The sequence below is a fragment of the Diabrotica virgifera genome, chromosome 6 (genome assembly GCF_917563875.1).
Source record: "Diabrotica virgifera virgifera chromosome 6, PGI_DIABVI_V3a".
NCBI lineage: Eukaryota > Metazoa > Arthropoda > Insecta > Coleoptera > Chrysomelidae > Diabrotica > Diabrotica virgifera.
In genome coordinates, this window is record NC_065448.1 from 216,772,482 (window position 1) to 216,794,181 (window position 21,700).

General features: G+C 31.8%; 1 protein-coding gene across 2 annotated transcripts in view; it reads left to right on the forward strand.

The window, feature by feature from the left end:
• LOC126887237 (uncharacterized) overlaps positions 1 to 21,700 on the forward strand; it is a 200,570-nt gene that overhangs the window by 87,614 nt on the left and 91,256 nt on the right. For both annotated transcript variants that reach the window (XM_050654645.1, XM_050654646.1), the window contains exon 3: positions 9,223 to 9,417. In XM_050654645.1, the coding sequence (XP_050510602.1) occupies positions 9,223 to 9,417 (195 nt within the window). The remainder of the gene's footprint in view (positions 1 to 9,222; positions 9,418 to 21,700) is intronic.

Consider the following 21,700-nt stretch of genomic DNA (forward strand, 5'->3'; position numbering starts at 1 on the left):
GAACATCTACCACTATCACCTATCCCACAAGGATAAAAATTATTTCTATTAACTGATTTTTAATAAAGAAACATTTTATACTCAGCTGGGATTCACAACTCAGAACCCTTGGATCCAAAGGTCGGCTCACTTACCATTGAGCCACACAGGGCCGGCGATAACGGGCCTGCAAGTGATGCACTGCAGGCGGACGCCCCTATTTGGTGGGCGCCAAAATGAGCCTTTTGCTGCTGGTGTTATACAAAATACATAGGTACTTCCAAACGGTAGTTTAGAAATAAATATAAAGGTACATATTATTTTTATATTACAATCTTTGCCTTTTTATAACATGTATTTATCAAATTGAGTGTTTCTATTAAATTATTAAAAAATCTGTTTAACCCAAAATCCAACCTATCCACCGTCAAAATTTATTTTTCAAAATTTGAATTCCTCGTCTCAAAAAACCTCAATGCCAAATTTTTATGAATTAATGTTAATTTCAAAAATCCAAAGTTCCAAGTTTCAAATCTGGACAGAATATTACAACCCGACAAGGTTTGACCTGTAAACAAATTTTTACTATTTACAAATAAGTACTGCAAAATAGGTATTCCTATATTATACTGTTTTAAAAAATAGTAAATTATAACACCAAATTAATATAAAATAACATTTTAATTATTTTTTTACTAATAACACAATATTTTTTTTATTTTTGAAATTTCTCCAGATGTTCGTTAAAAATGTAAAATTAAAATTATATAAAAAATGAATATCTCGTTAAAATAAATATTTCTTATTTGCCAAACCTTCGGTTTGGCGCCCTTTTGGGGCTGCGCCCGCGTGCGTCGCACGCGTTGCACGCCCGGTTACGAGGGCCCTGGATAGTCCTAACATAGCTCGTTCGATCGTCCTCTGTGTCGTTCTCAATCTATTGGCTGATACCTCTATAAGTGTCATGGTCTCCATTCCATAGGTCATAACTGGTAGAATACAGCTGTTGAATACCCTTTACTTTAGATTCATTGGTATCTTTTTGTTTTTCAGCACATCATTGAGTCTTCCTACTGCTGCCCAAGTCATTCGGATTCTTCTAGTTATCTCTGCCGTTTGATTCTGTTTGCCTAGCTTGATCGTGTGGACTAGGTATATATACTCTTCGACACTTTCGATCTCACTTCCATCTAAGTCGATTGTAATATCTTGATTTGTCATCACTTTTGTTTTACATAGGTATTTAAATTCATTTTTAAACCGACATTCTCAGATTCTTGTTTAAGCTCCTTTAGCATGTAGATTAGATGTTCTGTATTGTTACTTAGGAGTACTATGTTATTGGCAAATCTTAGATGACTTAAAAATCTGCCATCACTTTTAATTCCTCGTTGTTCCCAATTTAACTTCTTGAACACATCTTCCCCAGGCAACCAAGTGACGTCAATAACGTCGAGGAAACGTCAGCTTTTGGTTGAATATATACACGTGTTTGAACATTACGTCGTATAAACGTCTTTTGTAGGTGATTTTAATACGTAAGATTAATGACGTTAAAATACGTTTAAAAACACTTTTTCATTTCAGACAGCCCAAGTCTGACGTCACAAAAATGGGAGGAGCTTAACGAGTTAATGTTTATAATGTGTTGTATATTGACATTGACTCCAACCAATTTCGTTTATAAGCTTAAATAATTGTCATAAGAAATTTTTCATTTATTGTTTACGTGGTTTTTTTGGTATTAAAATAAGACTTTTCATTTAGATATTTAGTTGAAGAAACGTGTTAATTAAGAGATTTTTATTCGTTTTTCTCAAGTGAGTTAGTTTAATGCAATAGTTCTTCTTGAAAACGGTTTGAATGTTTGAGGTTATGTGTTTTGTTTTGGTGAATATTTTCTGTTAATGAACTAATTATGTGTTATCGAGTTTAATTAAATTAATTTGTTAATAAATTATTTATTTTATATGTTGTTTCAGTTTTGAAATAGTAAGTACCTATAACTATATAAAAAACGAAAATTCTATAATGTTGCATCGAGGGTATTGTAATTCTATGCATTTGGTTTTACTTTTAGCCTACTTATAAGCGAAATTTAAAACAGTTAAATGAAAAAATTGCAATACCAACAATGCCCATACGAATAATTATTATTGTGTATTTTTAAAATCATAAAATGAAAAATAATCTAAAAAAACGACATAAAAACTACGTTTTTTATATCACGTATTTAAAACGTAATAAAAATGACGTCAGTTATGGTGGGACATATTCACGTGACTTTCGACGTCGAAAAAACATGACAAACTGACGTGGTTTGGTGATAATTATGACGTCTTTTTAACGTTTTGTAAAAGTTATTTGGTTGCCTGGGTCTAATGCAAGAGTAAATAATTTTGGTTATTGTCGTTATTGTACAAACAAAATAGGGATTCACAGCACTCGTTCACAGTCAGCCTCTAACCAATTAACGTGTTCTTTAGCAAAACGTAGTCTCCCCTTCGATGCTCTGCAGTACTGCAGTCATAGATAAGGGGGTGGGTGACTGCAGTTAATACCTCGGGCGGTTATCCTAGGAGTTAAGTTGTATTCTCTAAGTCGCTGGTGAACAGTTTCAGCACTAATTTGCATAGCATGTATGTCTCGAAGTTGAATTTTTATATTTCGATGTGTTACAAAACTTTTCCGAAGAGAGAAATTCTTAAAAATCGATCTTGAATTAGGGTAGTTATCCGGTTTTGTCCTTGCTCTGTTGTGCTGCGTTGCGAGTATGATCCTCTGTTTCGAGGAATCTTTCTAAAATCTGTGAGACGGATCTGTGGGACACGTTAAATCGACGACAAATTCTTCGGTAACTCCAACCTTCTTTCGAACACTACTTGGGCACATTCATCGTATTAAACGTGATTGACGCTCCATAATAAACACAATTAAAAATAATCAACAGTTAACCAGTAACCGAGTAGAATTCGTAAACAGTTAGAAATTAAGTTAGCACATTTTTTGTTTCTTTGTGTTCTGTTGCAAAAAAGAACAATATCGATAAAACACGGTCAATAAATATCGAGTTTACAAATAGCATAGACAAGAGTTATCAATTTCCAAATTGAGCCTAACGTGTTTCTTCCTAGCTGTAATTAAATTCCCATTTGGCAGCTCGTTGTATTATAGACCCACTAAAGTAGAGTCTTTAACCAAATGGTCTGCTTTTTCATTGCCTGGAATATTAGAGTAACCTTTTACTCACACAGATTTAGCAATTCTTCTTAGGGAATTTTAGGCCTTATCTTTTGAACCACATATACAATTAGTCTGTTAGTATTATGTGTTTAGAGAAATCTCTTAATGCAAGGAGGATGAACTGTGAGTCGGATAAAATTATATACCCTTCGAAATATAATTTGCTATTAACTATCCAATCCAACGCCTTGACAATGACTATCAATAAATTTTACAAGATTGGTTACAGTCTTCCATCTTACCTAGTACATACTACTAAATCTTCGTCAACAATTATTGAACTATATAAAGCAATTACTACAGTAGGTTTATATACAGTGAGGACGTTTAGGTTGGAATAAATTAATTTTCTCAAGAATGGGCGATTTTGGAGAGAAATCCCGAAAGAGGTCGATTTTTATTTTTAAATAACATTTTTTTGCATATATATCACACTAGTCATATATACGTCACTATAGTCACTATAGTGACGTATATATGACGTCACTATAGTGACGAATATAGTCACTATATCACGTCATCCATCTGGGCGTGATGACGTAATCGGAGATTTTTTAAATGAGACTAGGTATCGTGGGGTATTGTTCATTTGAAAGGTTATCTAATTCTCTATTCAGTAATATAAACATTACCATAATTATCTATACAGCTTGTCCAAAAAAGTTTTTTTATTAAATTAATTGAGAGAAAAAGAAGAATGTATGTAATTTATTTAATTCAAAATACATTTTATTTCTGTCAAAAAACAGAAAAAAATATTTATTTGACAAATAAATATTGTTTTTCGTTTAAATGCAATGTTAAAGTTGTCACCCACTTGCCTCTTAGCAGTTTGAACATTTAATTTAAGCGAAAAGCAATGTTTATTTGTCAAATAAATATTTTTTCTGTTTTCTGACAGCAGTAACATGTATTTTGAATTAAATAAATTACATACATTCTTCTTTTTGTCTCAACTAATTTAATTTAAAAAAAAATTTTGGACACCCTGTATAAATGATTATGTTATTGTTTATATTACTGAATAAAGAATTAAATATACTTTTAAATGAGCTATCACACGACCCCTACTCTCATTTAAAAAAAAATCATCGATAACGTTATCACGCCCAGATGGATGACGTCAGTAGTATGCTATATATGCCAAGAAATTATAGTTCAAAAATAAAAATCTTTTGGGATGTATCTCCAAAATCGCCGATTCTTGATAAAATGAATTTATTCCATCCTGAACGTCCTTACTGTACAGTATGTCATAATTATTAGCACCAAAGGATGTAATTCCTTCTCCATTGAATGAATAATTAGGCTATTGATTATGTACTATGGTTTTATTATTTCATATGGTCAATCAATCTCTATATATGAAAAAACCGTGGAGTGCTACCATTTAAAGGGGTGCGTTTTTGAGAAATGGGTGAATTAGTCCCTGGGAACAGGTTACATTAGGGTAAGTTCTATGCACTTTTGGTACAAACACGTCTACATAAAAATTGTTCCTGGTTAAATTTCCTATCTAAATATAACTTCTTAAAGTCAAAGATACTTTTTTTTACAAAAATATATTCAAAAGAAAAAGCACAAAGAAACCCAAAAGAAAGAAATTTTGTTTTTTGTCCCATAACTTTTGTCTTCGGGGATATAGGTATAGACATTGCTTCACAGAAAAAAAACTTATACATTTTCGGTAGAGGTCATTAGGATTTAAGTACAGTTTTTGAAATATGATTTTTCAAAGTTCGCCACTCACAGCAATTTTGGGCAATTTTCCTTGTTATTTCGCAAATATTGTTCTGTAACTTTTTTATACGCAACTTTAGGCATATGCAATGGTACATGTAAGAGGAATAGAAATCAATTACCTTTAAAATGTTCTACTGTATAATGTTGTACGACTTCTTTTAAAGAGGTTATCTTTTTCAAGATTTTATACTTTTAACGAGTTTTTATATTTTTTACGATTATTTTTTAAATTTCCCATTATAACTTTTTTTTTCTACATTTAGGTATATATTATATAATAAAAAAGAAAGCTTATTCTGTTTACTTTAAAATGGTGTATTATAAAAAATTCTAGGATTATTTTTGAATAAGATATGCTTTTTCAAAATGTAATAAGTACTTGTAAGGATTTTTCATTTTAGGATTATTTTTTAAATTTTTCATTATAACTTTTTTATGTGATTGTGTGTTATGATTGAATCTTATTTTTTATAGGTAATACTTTGGATCCACTTGACTCGTCCGGGCACACTTCAAAATATGGATTAATTCCAATATTTACTGTCAAAGCTCCTGCACCACAAGCTTTGCTTGAAAAAATAGCATGTAAATGTACCAAAGGATGTACAAAAAACTGCGGTTGTAGGGAGATAGGAATTAGTTGTTCAATATTCTGCAAAGGTGCATGTGCATGGGTACTAATTGTGGGAACTCTAAGATAACTGAGGTGTCAGAGCAAGATATTGAAGCTAATGCTAACGAAGAGATGGACTTTGATTTTAAAATTGTTTTAAATGTCAACGTTTAAATAATTTTAACTAAAGTGATGTTTTCTAAGACTAATGTTTATGTAATTTTTGTAAAAGAAATAATTTTAAATAATACAGGTAAAAAAATATCAAAGAATCACTTGGTTTCCTTTATTTAAATATAGATGATACACCATTTTAAAGAACAGAAAGTAAGCCCTCTTTATTGAGCAATATATAGTATATTCATGTACAAGAAAAAAAAGTTATAATGAAAAATTTAAAAAATAATCCTAAAATCAAAAATCGTTGCAAGTACTTTTTACATTTTGAAAAATAATATCTGTAGTTTTTTATAGTTTTGAATTTTTTGATGTACACCATTAAAGTAAAAAAAATAAGCATTTTTATTATATAATATAATATATACCTAAATGTAGAAGAAAAAAAGTTATAATGATAAATTTCAAAAATAATCGTAAAAAATGATATTTTTTATATTAGGTAATATATAATATAATATTATATAATATATAATATATTATAATATTATATTATATAATAATATTATTTTATTTTTATATTATATTATAAAATAAAAGTATAAAACTTTGAAAAACCAGAATCTCTTTAAAAGAAAGTCGTACAACGTTATACAGCAGACCATTTTAAAGGTAATTGATTTCTATTTCTATTACGTGTACTATTGCATATACCTAAAGTTACGTAGAAAACAGTTACAGAACAATATTTGCAAAATAACAAGGAAAATTGCCCAAAATTGCTGTGAGTGGCGAACTTTGAAAAATCATATTTCGAAAACTGTAAATCCTAATTACCTCTACTAAACAACATTTTAAAGAAAAAATATGTAGGTTTTTTTCTGTAAAGCCATGTCTATATCTATATCCTCGTGGACAAAAGTTGTGGGACAAAAAACAAAATTTCTTTCTTTTGGGTTTCTTTGTGCTTTTTCTTTTGAATATATTTTTGTAAAAAAAAGTGTCATTGACTTTAAAAAGTGATATTTAGATAGGAAATGTAACCAGGAACAATTTTTATGTAGGTATGTTTGTACCAAAAGTGCATAGAACTCACCCTAATGTAACCTGTGCCCAGGGACTAATTCACCCATTTCTCAAAAACGCACCCCTTTAAATGGTAGCACTCCGCGGTTTTTTCATATATAGATGTCCATTGACCATATGAAATAATAAAACCCCGTTAATGTTGTAGTTCCTTTTAGCTATCTTATTTTGAATATAATCAATAGCCTAAATGTGATAGATTGGGAAAAGCAATAGCTAGAGTCGGAGATTTTTATTTGCTCTGTTTGATAGATTTTCAACAGAAAGACAAAATATTTGTTGTAAGAAGGTATTTTGACATTTAAACTTGCATTTAAGAAAATAATTTCTGTCAAAAATAGACGTCTTAATTGTAAAGGAGGCTCGTTTCATTCTGCCAAAAGGCTGGTTTAGGAGTAGATTTGAGGGCTCCTGGGACTAACCTTAAGGCTTTGTATCATATTTGATGATCGTGATATTATTATACAGTGTGTCAATTTTAAAACTTACAATAGCTATATCTCACGAACAAAAGCTGAAAACGAAAAATGCTTGAAACCGTTTCTAGGATAGTAAGGGGGAACTAAAATGACATGAAAGAGAACTCACCACCATCAACCCCCTAGGCCCCACCCACCACAACCAAAAAAGTTTAAATTGCAAACCCCTACTTGTGATACATCATTGAAAAGGCTATAAAAAATGCTATCCAGTGGTATGAATAATAATTATACAGGGTGAAGCAATAATTGTGAAACTTTGGCTTAAATGAAAAATTTAATGAGGTTTTGTTGAACTACAAATTTGATAAAAATGTCAATTAAGTAAATGTTCAAAGTGGGTTCCGTTGTTTTGTAAACAATAATACAGTCTATTTTCAAATTTTGCACGAAATTTGACAAATGCTTTTTCTAGTAATAGGGCGACATGCTTTAGTAATTATTTCTCGCAATTTCCCAAGTGACGCAAGTTAAGTTTTATAAACAACTGATTTAAGGCAAAAATGGCAAATTAAGTTTTAATTAACAAAAAAAAGTACGAGCGGGCACTTATTATTTAAAATAATACTCCCGGAGATAGCATTACAAATACAAAAGTCATAGTAAGCCAGCTGATATTAACACCCTGTATAAATATTATTTATACCATTGGATAGTACTTTTATAGTAGGATAGTATATTACTTTTTTCTATGGGGTTACCCTAAATCAATTGTTTATACAACTCAACTTGCTTAACTTGGGGAATTGCTAGAAAGAATTACTCAAGCATGTGGCACTATTACTAGAACATTTGCTAAATTTCGTGCAGAATTTGAAAATAGGCTGTATTATTGTTTACCAAACAACGGAATTCACATTAAATATTTACTTAATTGACATTTTTAATAAATTTGTAATTCAACAAAACCTTATTAAATTTTTCATTTAAGCCAAAGTTTCACAATTATTGATTCATCCTGTATAATTATTATTTATACCATTGAATAGTATTTTTTATAGCCTTTTCAATGATGTATCACAAGTAGGGGTTTGCAATTTAAACTTTTTTGGTTGTGATGGGTGGGGCCTAGGGGGTTGATGGGGGTGAGTTCTCTTTCATGTCATTTTAGTTCCCCCTTACTATCCTAGAAACGGTTTCAAGCATTTTTCGATATCAGCTTTTGTTCGTGAGATATAGCCATTGTAAGTTTTAAAATTGACACACTGTAGTAATATTTAACTTAGATCTATTTATCGATATACTGTAATTTGCAACTTAATTTTCCATTGATATTAAGTCTTCTAGTTTTCAATTATTAATATTTCTGAAGCCATGGAGGTGTTACCAGGAAAATGGTCCAATAAGTTTTCAATTAAATATATTTTAAAAATATTTCGGATATTTTTAAATATTTTGAATATTTTTACTAGGTTGAAAACTTTGACTTTCATTTAGCAGATGTCGCTAGGCACATACTCCATAACGTCAGTTGCAATGCGGGGATAAACTCTCGGAGTTTCGTCACTTGGGACAGAGAGCAGCAAATCTACGCCTCTCTGATGATGACTCCAATTAGAGTCGAAAATCGTCGATTTAGAGTGCTGGTTTGCGCTCTCTGTACTAAGTGAAAAATAAGACAGTTTTGCCTTCGCATTCGCATCACAACTGAATAAAAATGGAATACATTTTTATTTTATATTAGTATTACTCCTTTGAGTAACATAGGTCCATTTTCCGTTGGAATTTACCAGCTGAACAGACGGGGTCGTGAATTGCAAGTTTTAAGAATCCCCTCTTGTCTTCTTCGCTTCAGCATCCACCTGGCTTGAAATTTTTAGAAGCCATGGAGGTGTTACCAGGAAAATAGTCCAATAAGTTTTCAATTAAATATCTTTAAAAAATATTTTGGATATTTTTAAATATTTTGAATATTTTTATTGGGTTGAAAACTTTGACATTAATATTTCTGTTTGCTTTCAGGCAATGCTCCCTCGCCACCGAAGACTACTAGTCCCCACACGAATAGTTCCCAGGGTTATGCGACGCTCATTGTCATGATATCAGTTTTATTCATCATAGTCTTATTTTGCTGTTTTGCTTCACCAGGAATCAGAATGATGTGCAAAAGGTATATCTTCAGGCGGTGTCTCCCAAACGATCCAAATATAGATAACGGTAAGTTTACTGCAGCAGATGTAATACTCTAATATAATAATAATAATGTCGTATGGAATTTTTGTCGGGGAGCTCGTTTCGTACAGATTCCGGCGCCACTTTATTCCTTTTTGAAGTAGCTAGTGTCGATGCGCACTAGCCCAGGGGGACAGACGGCTTAACGTACCCTCCGAAGTACGGTGAACGGCTCGTATCATTTTTGGAAATGAAAATGTCGTTGTTGGTGCCGCGATTCGAACTGGTGCGATCTAGCTTATGACGTCAATATCTTGCCGCTGAGCTACGGCCGTCCACATTACATAAAATGGTTGTTATTGTATAAAGTCGCCTTAAAGCCACAAACTTTTATACAAGGTGTCCCAAAAAGATTGGTCATAATTTATACCACAGATTCTGGGGTCAAAAATAGGTTGATTGAACCTCACTTACCTATATACAATAGTGCACACACAAAAAGTTACAGCCCTTTGAAGTTACAAAATGAAAATCGAGTTTTTTTCATATATTGAAAACTCTTAGAGATAGAGATTTTTTATTGAAAATGGACATGTGGCATTATCATAGCAAGAATATCTTAAAAAAGTAAGAGTGAAATTTGTACACCCCATAAAAATTCTATGGGGTTTTGTTTCCTTAAACCCCCCCAAACTTTTGTGTACATTCCAATTAAATTATTATTGTGGTACCATTAGTTAAACACAGTATTTTTAAAACTTTTTTGTCTCCTAGTATTTTTTCGATAAGCCAGTTTTTATCGAGATGCGGCTTCTTTTTTAATATGCTAACATAAAAATAGTATGGGAGTTTCGTTCTTTTAAACCCCCCAAATATTTGTGTACGCTCCAATTAAACTATTATGGCGGTACCATTAGTTAACCACAGTGTTTTTAAAACTTTTTTGCCTCTTAGTATTTTTTCGATAAGGCAACTTTTATCGAGATGTGGCTTCTTGTTTAATATGGTTCAAAATATATTTAAAAATGTAAATTATAAATAAATTTTCATATTATTACCAGGTCTCTATAATCGTACTTAACCATAATTACAAATATGTGGTGGATTTGACAATTATTCAAAATATCTCGATCAAAGGTGGCTTTTAGAGAAAGTACGAGGAGGCAAAAAAGTTTTAGAAACATGGTGTTTAACTAATATACGCCAGTCAATGGGAGCAAGAATAGGATATTACCTCCGAATTCTATCCTACTGCATGGCTTTTAATACAATTTTGGAAATAGCCTCTACTTATCTCCTAATTCAAAGTCTACCCTATGCCGATGTGTGCTTTTATCTTGGGGGTGGTTCCCACCCCTTCGTAGAGTTGGAAAATTTTTTGGTTAAAATTACCACGGAATTCGCTAGAGAACCTAATTCTAAGCAAAAACTGTTCTATAATTTTTTTTTTTAAAACTCGATACTTTTTGAGATTCGTGGTTGAAAATTGGCCATTTTCATTGAAAAATAATACCTTTTCGAACGGTTTTTTGCGAATACCTTAAAAACTATGCATCTAACTAAAAAAACTATATTAAATACTTTTGTAGGTTATAAAAAAACATTGTGGGAGACTATGGTAGAAATGGGAGTACCTGGAAAACTGGTACGATTAGCAAAGGTGAGCACGGAGAACGCTTCCGCACGAATCAGAGGCAACAACACGTCGGAGGAATTCCTCATTGACACAGGACTTAGACAAGGAGATCCTCTCGCCCCCCTGCTGTTTAACTTCGCACTGGAACATGCAGTAAGGAAAGCTCAGCCACAACTGACAAACGGATTTGCCGCCCAAGGATCAAAACTACTATTAGCCTTTGCGGATGACGTGGACACAATTGCACAATCCACCAGAGATGCAAAAGAAGTTTTCACCCTATTCGAGAACGGAGCCAAGGAAGTTGGTCTTAAGGTCAACGAGGACAAGACCAAGTACATGGTGGTTACGAAGAACCCAAGACCAAGGGTTAGACAAAACGTAACAATTAATGAATACAATTTTGAAGTCGTCAAAGAATTTAAGTACTTGGGAGCGATCATAACATCTGAAAATAACTATGAAAAGGACGTGGCAGCCAGGATTATTGCAGGAAACACGGCATATTACTCGTTAAGGACCCTACTTAAATCAAAAATACTCTCAAGACCAGCAAAAATAAGAGTATATAAGACAATAATTCGTCCCACAATAACGTACGGAAGCGAAACCTGGACTCTGAATCAGCGGGAAACAACAAAATTACTGGTACTTGAAAGAAAGATACTGCGGACTATCTATGGGCCTTGCAGAGAAGAGACAACAGGAGAATGGAGAAGAAGACACAATGATGAACTCCAGACAATATACGGAGATGAAAACATAGTACGCTACATTAAATCAAACAGAATACGATGGGCGGGTCACGTACTAAGATCAAGTGACGAAAGACTTCTAAACGCCACATTCTGGGAAAGGCCCGATGGAAAAAGGTCAGTTGGTCGCCCAAGAAAGAGATGGAAGGACGCAGTAGCCAGCGATCTACGCAAAATGGGAGTACAGCAATGGGAAATAGCTGCTCAGGACCGACAACAATGGAGGGAAATAGTAAACGCGGCCAAGACTCACATAGAGTTGTAGAGCCAAATGATGATGATGATGTTATAAAAAAACAAAGAGACACTTGCCTTTATAAATCTTCTAGTTATAATACAAAAAGAGATATGGTTGGTGAAAATAGTTTGTTTTTTGGTACATTCTCAAATTGGTGTATTCAACTAGAAATAACAAAGAAACGGTCGATTTTAGGTGTATAATGCTACTAATATCTTTTGTAGTTCTTGAAGAGACCTTTAAAATGAGCTATATTAAAGATCCATTACCTTAAAACTAAGCGAGATATGCTGCAAACATAATTGATAACTAATATATTTTAAGAAAAAATGAGAAGTAATTTTAATCCCCATCCGCCAAAATGCAAATGCATCGTTTTCCTTCAGCAAGACCTTTTATTATAGTGTTATTTCTATGTTCAAAAAGTTGGACGGGTTTAAAAATGAATTGTTTTTGAAAAAAAAGATCAAATTATAGAGCGCATTTTTTAATTTTCTTAAAAATCTTCATTTTTCTCCATATAACTTGAAAATGATAAGAGATACAGTAATAAAAAATAAAAAGGAAATTTTTATCTAAAAAAGCCCTACACTTTTGTGTGGTATCTTTTTTCGTATCTCTTATCTTTCGTTTTTAAGAAAAGTTAAAAATGCGCTCTATAATTTGATCTTATTTTTTTCAAAAAGCATTCATTTTAATCCAATCCAACTTTTTGAACATAGAAATAACACTATAATAAAAAGTATTGCAGAAGTAAAACAATGTATTTAAATTCTGATGGATGAGGGGTTAAATACACTTCTCATTCCTTCTTAAAATACATTAGTCATCAACTCTTTTGCAGAATATCTCGCTTAGTTTGAATGTAATCGACATTTAGTATTGCTCATTTTAAAGGTCTTTTCAAGCACTACAAAAGTTATTAGTATCATTATACACCTAAAATTGACAGTTCTTCTGTTATTTCAAGTTGAATACACCGATTTGAGCATGCCTCAAAAGAGCAAACTCTTCTTACTTACCAGGTCCCCCTTTGTATGTTAACTAGAAGATTTATGAAGGAACGAATCTCTTTGTTTTTTTATAACCTACAGAAATATTTTATATAGTTTTTGTAGATGCATAGTTTTTAAAGTATTCGCAAAAATCCGTCCGAAAAGGTGTCATTTTTCAGTGAAAATGGCCAATTTTCAACTACGAATAACTCAAAAAGTATTGAGTTTTCAAAAAATAATTACAGAACAGTTTTTGCTTAAAATTAGGTTCTCTAACCTCTTCCGTGGCAATTTTAACCAAAAATTTTTCACCCCCGAGAAGGGGTGGGAACCACCCCCAAGATAAAAGCGCGCATCGGCATAGGGTAGACTTTGTTTCTTGAGCTATTCCCTACTTACTGTGAAAACATCAAGTAAATCGATGATCGATGTAATAGGATGGAATTCGGAGCCAAATACCCTCATTGACTGCCCTAATAGTACTACAATAATAATTTAATAGGAACATACACAAAAGTTTAGGGGGGTTTAAGGGAACAAAACCCCCATAAAATTTTTATGGGTGCACAAATTTCACTATAATTTTTTTAAGATGTTCCTGCCCTAAGAATCCCACATGTTCGTTTTCCAAAAAAAATGCCACATGTTCGTTTTTTTATGTGCACATTTGTACTAAGGTAAGTTAGGTTCAATCAACTTTTTTTGTGACCCCAGAATCTGTACACCCTACGGGGCTATAAAAAATAGACATGCTTTGTAAGAGCCTCAATTATTGTTTCTGTGAATTTTTGAAGTTTTAAAATTGATTGCATCCCACCTAAAAAAATAAAAACGAAAAATTACGTTTTTGATGGTGTGGTGGAGTGGAAAAGTGGTGGCGGGTTAAAATTGCGTTGAGCCTTATTTTTTAATCACAAAGAATGTAAAAAATTTAATTCTAGGAGTGAGGACATTTGCCTATCTTAGGCCCGGTTTTTCAGTGAGCGGTTAAAATTTTGGTTAGCTAACCTAGTTTAAATTTTAACCTATATATTTCAACCCTCATAGCGTTTTTCAGTGCTTATCAAGTTAAGAAAATCTCGGTTAGCTAACCACTTTTTTTTCTTCTGTTGGCAGCAGTAACTGCACGTGCGCATGTGCAATTCGAGAGATAATGATCAATTTGACAGAAAAATAAATAAAAGACAATTTCATAACCAAATTAAAAAAAAAGATTAATGCAATGCAATATTAAGTTCCAAATCTTTGTTTAGTTCATAACGTCTTCCTCGGTCTCATAACAGAAGAGAATTAGAATTATTGGGACGATTTTATCTATTTTAACAGATTGACCATAAAATAAGAAGTCAGACTCTTTGGTAAATAATTAAGTATTTTGCTGTGTAGACAAATATAAAACATTCTTTTTAAAATATTACTAGGAATCATGCATTAAATCCTGTTACAGTAAGTGTAAACATAGGTACCTATTACAGTTATATTTAAATATATTTCCTTATAATTCCTTCCTATATAATAACGATAATAATTTATAATTTCAATAATAATAATTTCCTTATAATAATAAGGAGGTACATATTAGAATACTTCCCGCGATGAAAGAAAATAACATAACCCAACTAATCCCTTCTGTCAGGCAAGTACTCAAAAAAATAAACATGATGCATTCACTGCACCAATGCGCAAGCGTAACCGCAAAATTCGGAGTTAAACCATCTAACGAGGATCGGTTAAAATCTTGGTTAACTTAAACGAGTTTAAGCTCTAATAGACTAAGAGCCGCTATAGGTGAAAATTCTTAATCATTTTAGGCACGACGGGACCCTATAACTTAAATAGTAGAACCTAAAAGAAAACGTTTGAGCACTGTGCCGTCACTTTTCAGTGGCACATGCGTCTACAGTGGCGCATCAAACTTTCCACTTATGGACGGGATACATAAATTAAAAAATACCCTCCCTCATTACCAGAATTTAATTTTTTTCATTTTTTTAAGTTTTATGTGATTAAGACATAAGATGCATCGTAATTTTAACCCACCACCCCCTTCTCCCTGCCCCCACCATCAAAAAATTTATTTTTCGATTTTATTTTTTTTTTTTGGTGGGATGCAATCAATTTTAAAATTTCAAAAAATTTACACGCATAGTTAAGGCTTTTATAAAACACGTCTATTTTTTATAGACCTGTAGGTTGAATGTACATAACCTCAAAAAAAATTTAAAATTTTTTTTTTTGAAAAAAAGTATATAACTTTTTTTTGGGGATAGCTGCAGATCTAATTTTTTCTTAGTCTTGTGTATTTTATCAAACACTATATTTTTAATATTTTTCAGATTTTTCTGTAACGTTAGTCACCTTCAAAAATCCAAAAAACTGTTTTTTAAGGGGGTTTTGGGGAGTTTGAACGTGTTTTTCTGATTTTTAAATATTCTAAAGAACTCAGTTACTTCAAGTTATATATAACCTATAAAAACAAAATTGATTTGATATATTATGAAGTCTATAAAATAGGGAAAATCCCCCAAAACCCCTCAAAAAACAGTTTTTCGGATTTTTGAAGGTGGGGAGGCTTATGGAAAAATCTGAAAAAAATTAAAAATATAGTGTTTGATAAAACACACAATATTAAGAAAAAATTAGACCTGCAGCTATTCCTCAAAAAAAGTTATACGCTTTTTTGAAAAAAAAAATTTCTTTTAATTTTTTGAGGTTATGTACACTCTACCTAAGGGTCTATAAAAAATAGGCATATTTTATAAAAGCCTCAACTATGCGTGTGAATTTTTTGAAATTTTAAAATTGATTGCATCCCACCAAAAAAAATAAAAACGAAAAATGAAGTTTTTGATGGTGGGGGCAGAGGGAAGGGGGTGGTGGGTTAAAATCACGATGAATCCTATGTGTTAATCACATAGAACTTAAAAAAAATTAAAAAAAATTAATTCTGTTAGTAAGTTCTGTTAACTTTTAATTTATTTATCCCGTCCATAAGTGGAAAGTTTGATGCGCCACTGTCGACGCATGTGCCACTGAAAAGTGACGGCACAGTGTTCAAACGTTTTCTTTTAGGTTCTACTATTTAAGTTATAAGGTGCGTTCGCGGGAGCCTGTCGAGGACTAGTCGGCGACAAATTAGCAGCAAAACGCATGCGCACTTTAAAATGATATAATTAATATCGTTAATAGATAAATCTACAAGGTATATTTTAATATTATAATTTAATAATTAGTTATTAATATTAATTAAAAGTAAATATACCTTGTTTATGTATCTATTAACGATATTATTTATATTAAATGAGGTTAGAAATTGTCGGCGACAATTTGTCAACTGTACCCGCGAACGCACCTATTGGGACCGTGCAAGTTCGGCAAAGCGACCTCTATTTCTACGCTCTGTACTTTTATTCGCACTTTTAATTATATTGGCCAATTATATTAGTCCTGGTTGCTGGATAATTGTCAAGGCCATAGTCCAAAAAAATAATAAGAAGAAAAAATAAGATGCAGGTTATGCTATGCAAACGTAAACAATTGTATGTAGTAAATAAAATTAGTTATTAAAATGCAGTACTGCAAGCAAAACACAATTAATTAAATTTACCTTTATATAATAATTGCATATCATATCAATATTGTGGAGCAATATATAATTTTCCTGCTTCAATGACAGAAGGTATGAAATATACGTCAATTTGACAATTTCAATTGACAATATGAATTATTTAAGATAGTTGAAATATTCTCCGCGACTCGCGCACGGTCGTTTCTCGTTTCCCTTCCAAGTACTTGCACACCGCGAATAGGGTCCCATCGTGCCTAAAATGATTAAGAAATTTCACCTATAGCGGCTCTTAGTCTATAACCTAGTACTGAAAAACTGATTAAACATGAATATTTCGGTGACCAAAAAATATATAGGTTAACCCAGCACTGAAAAACCGGCCCTTTTAACGTGGGGTACCCTTTAATTTATTTATCCCGTCCATACGGTGCCTAAAGGCTATTAGTCTATATATTATGCCCACAATATTGCAAATGACTGATATTAGGACAAAATAACCGCAAAATTATATTTGTCCAAACAATGACACTTTTCTTTAGAACAACTTCTACACACAAAAAGATCAGATTTTACCCACTTTAAATGATGATGACATGGAGAATCAGGAAGTTTGGTTCCAAATGGATTAATGTCTGGCACATAAATTAAAATAAATATACTCTGACTGTCTGGGAAGATTTAAACTAAGCTTTTAATAGAAATGTTATCGGCTTATATCATATATAATAAATCTGCCAGTCAACTATTCTGATCTTTATCCAAACAGGTAGGGTTAGGTTAAATTAGGTTTCCAGTTGTGTTGATATTCGCAGCATGAACTAACACTTTAATTTAAATATTAGATTAGTATGTTTATATGGGAATAAGCCACAATTATTGATTGTAATGAAAATTATATTTTTAACTGCTATTTGACGTTTTGATTTACACTCCAGACATCGTTTTCAAACAAAAAGTGAGTGCTGTTTTGACTGAAAGTTTGTTCAAGGGTTGAGGGGTGGTGTTTTAACCCTCATAAAGAAATCAAATTCAGATTATTTTGTGTGTTTGTGTATTATGTGTTTATGTATACAGGGTGAGTCATGAGGAACTGTACATACTCCTACCTCGCATAGAGGCCCCTATGGGGAATAACAAATGACCATTAAAAAGTGTCTGCTCCCATTGTTTAATAATATACAGGGCGAGTTTCGCATTTTGACAGAAATTTGTATTCGTCATAATTTTTGAACGGTCAGATCGATGTATCTCTTATTTTGGTCAATCGTTACACTATTGCGACCTAATCAACTGATTTATTCAAACTAGAAAAAAATCAGGTCCGGCTTTAAAAAAATTAGTTCGTTTGGATCTTAGAAAAAATTTCACCCTGTATAAGCTTTTTGAAAACTCTAATATGAATTTTACAAATAAGACAAATAGGCAATTAAAATAACATATTTATTTTTTTCCGCACACGATTGCTTAATTTTTTATAAAAAAATCAAATTTGATTATGAATTAAAAGTTTCGTAAAGTGAACCATAGATTTAAAAAAAATAACTTTTATTACCAAAATTAATTTTTTTTTGAACAAATATTTAATTTATGTTACCACCAATTAACTGATTTATTCAAACAAGAAAAAAATCAGGTCCGGATTTAAAAAATAAGTTCGTTTTGGTCTTAGAAAAAATTTCACCCTGTATACAAACTCTAATATGATTTTTACCAATAAGACAAATAGGCAATTGAAATGGCATATTTATTTTTTCCCCACACGATTACTTAATTTTTTATAAAAAAAATCAAATTTGACTATGAATAACTAAAAGTTTGGTAAAGTGAACCATATAACATTTATAAAACCAGCGGAAATATAAATATATTAATTTATATAGTTTTTACAATCCTTTTCTAAGTAAATCCAAATATTTTTGTCAGTTCTTTATAGAAATTCAAGTCAAATAAAAATTTATAACCCGCCTATGAACTGTTTCACAATACCTTGTTATATTCTTAGAAGAAATGCGTGTTAGAGGTAATTTTCCAAGCGTTCTTCTTGTATTGGTATAACTGCGTATTTGTCATAATCATATTCTAGAATTATGACAGAACCAGAAAGCAATCATTGGCCAATTCAAATGTCAAGTAAAAATCGTGAGTCGTGATTGGCTGTGACGAACGAAAAACCGAAGTTTAGTTCGACATCGATAGAAAGATTTAGAATGTATTGCAAAGAACGCGGAGTCTGAAAATAGTTTTTGACGGATAAACATGTCAAAAAGTTAGATTCTAACCGGCATATACTTTGACATTAATAACGTCAAATACGGTTGCATCTAAAATAGCTCCAGAAAAAATTAATTTTTTAGTAGTTTAACTTAAATTAATTTTATAGTGGTTCTAATTATCATTGATAAGAAGTTTCAGTCCTATGGGTTAAACAGCCTAGGCTTCTTTTCACGGTGTTTAACTTTTGTGTGAACAGTTTAAAATTTGGCCATGGTTAAACGTACCTAAATATTGACATTCAGCTCGCAGTTTTTGTGACAATTAAAACATTTAAATTTCATCGTGGGTAAAAACATTTACTTATTGTAGAATAGTGATACAAAAGTGAAAATATTCTCCCCAGATGGGGGAGAATATAAAAAAGACGCCAGTGTGCGAACTAAATACTGCTGAAGTTATTAGTGATAGTAATCAAGACATGGATACAGGAACTATCACCACAAATTCTTCTGCTACAAGGGAGGTAAAACTTTTTAATATTAATTGTAATAGTTACGACTTTCAAAATTGTTGTGTTTATGTTGAGAAGACCAATGATCAGAATATTTCCCGTTTGCATCCAATGGTTGTTGCAGATATTTTACATCAAAAATTAAAGATTAATAATATTAAGCAAATTAAGAGTATAGGAAGAAACCGTGTTAAAGTAATCCTCAAATCTATTTTGGATGCAAACAATTTAGTCAATAATAGTCACTTAAAGGACGATAATTTAAAAGCGTACATTCCAAATCACCTCTTGGAAATCAAAGGACTGATACGCGATGTTGATACCAAATATAATATTGACTATTTGAAAAAATATATGAGCTCTAGTTCACCAATTATTGATATTAAAAGAATGCACAGGAAAGTAGAAAAGGATGGAAATACAGAATACGTCCCTAGACGTAATGTTATAATTACTTTTGAAGGCAATTGTTTGCCAAACTATGTTGTGATAAATTATGTATTTTTCCAAGTGGAAAAATTGTTGGGTAAAGTGACGCAATGTTATAAATGCCTCAAATATGGACATATTTCTAGACAGTGTAAAGGTACACAGGAATACTGTATACAATGTGGACAAATTAAAAATGACATACATACATGTGATGAAACAAAAAAGTATTGCATACACTGTAAAACTGATAAGCATATATCGATCTCTAAAAACTGTCCTTTTTTCGAACATCAAAAAAAAATAAAAAATATCATGATTGAACATAAAATCTCATATTTGGAGGCAAAAAATTTGAGTGACTCATCATTTTCTGGTCTTATTTCTAATAACAGATTTGAAATATTGTCAAATTCAGACAAAGAATTTCCAAAATTAACTAACTCCTCTGAAGTTAGTACATCTCCTTATTTCAAGCCATTGAGGCCTCACCTACAGAAACCCAAAAGTTTTAGCCAACCAAGCTGTAGTACATCAAGCACTGAGTATAGTGCAAATAAAAAAAGAAAAGTATCATCTCCAACTTCCGAAGATCCTACACCATATCTCATCCCTTTCAGATTTGGACCGTCTCAACCTTTACCTCCCTTAAATAAGGAAAGTTTTCCTAATACAGACAATGATAAAAATAAGTTAGTAGATTCCTTAGTACTTCTTTTCTCAAGTTTTATTCAAAATATTAATTGTTTAGAAGAGGCAAAATCACTTGACATGAATTTGTTAGCCAAAGGTATTAATAATGTTCTAGATAATATTTTAAAAAATAACTCATCTAATGACGAACAAATCTAAACTCAAAATAATACAATGGAATGCTCGATCAGCTGTTGCCAACAAAAACAGCCTTATTAACTTTTTAATAACCGAAGATATTGACATAGCTTTAATAAGTGAAACTTGGTTTAAACGGGATGTTGTATATATTTATAGAGGTTATAATGTGATACGCGAAGATCGCGATGACGGCTATTCTGGAGTTGCTATTTTAATTAAAACTGGTATTCCTTTTGAGCGCATAACAATTAAAAAAAATTATATTCAAGACTTGCTTGCTTGTGGTATTAAAATCAACTATAAACAAAGTTATTTAAGTCTACTCTCTGTATATAGGTGCCCAAAAACTAAAACCAAAACCGAAGATTGGGATAAGTTATTTTCTCAACTAAAACACCCTTGTATCATTGGAGGAGATATGAATGCACATAATTCTTTGTGGGGCTCATATAAAAATGATAATATAGGCCATCAAATTGTGGAGACAATTCAGAATTTAGATTATGTAGTAATGAATAATGGACAACCAACTTGCCAAACGAGTCCAGGAAACTCAGATTCCATGATTGATGTCACGTTTTGCTCACCATCCCTTTTTGATAAAACTTCGTGGTCTGTAGATCTTGATACCTTGGGATCAAATCATTTCGTTATAAAGGTTGTGATCGATGTCTTGGGAACTAATGCTAATACCATTTATCCCAGTACTAAGTGGAACATTAAAAAAGCAAATTGGTCATTATACTCTCAGCTTGTTGATACCTTATTAAACGAAAAACCTCACACATCCTTAAATACCCAAGAAAAATATAATTTCCTTATTGACTGTATTAATGAAGCTTCTAAACAATCTATTTCTGAATATAAACCATTTAAATGCAAACGGACTCCCCCTCCGTGGTGGGATTCGGAATGTGATCAATCCGTTGCAGAAAGAAAGAAGGCATTAATAAACTATAAAAACAATTCTTCTCCTGAAAATTTTTGTAAATGCAAAGAAGTAAATGCTCGTGTCAAAAAATTCCTGAAATTAAAGGCCAAACAAAGTTGGGTTGCATGGTGTTCAAAATTAAATAAACAAACTCCATCTAGTCTTATTTGGAATCAAGCAAGAAAAATGAATAGGAAAAAAGTTAATTTTTCATTAC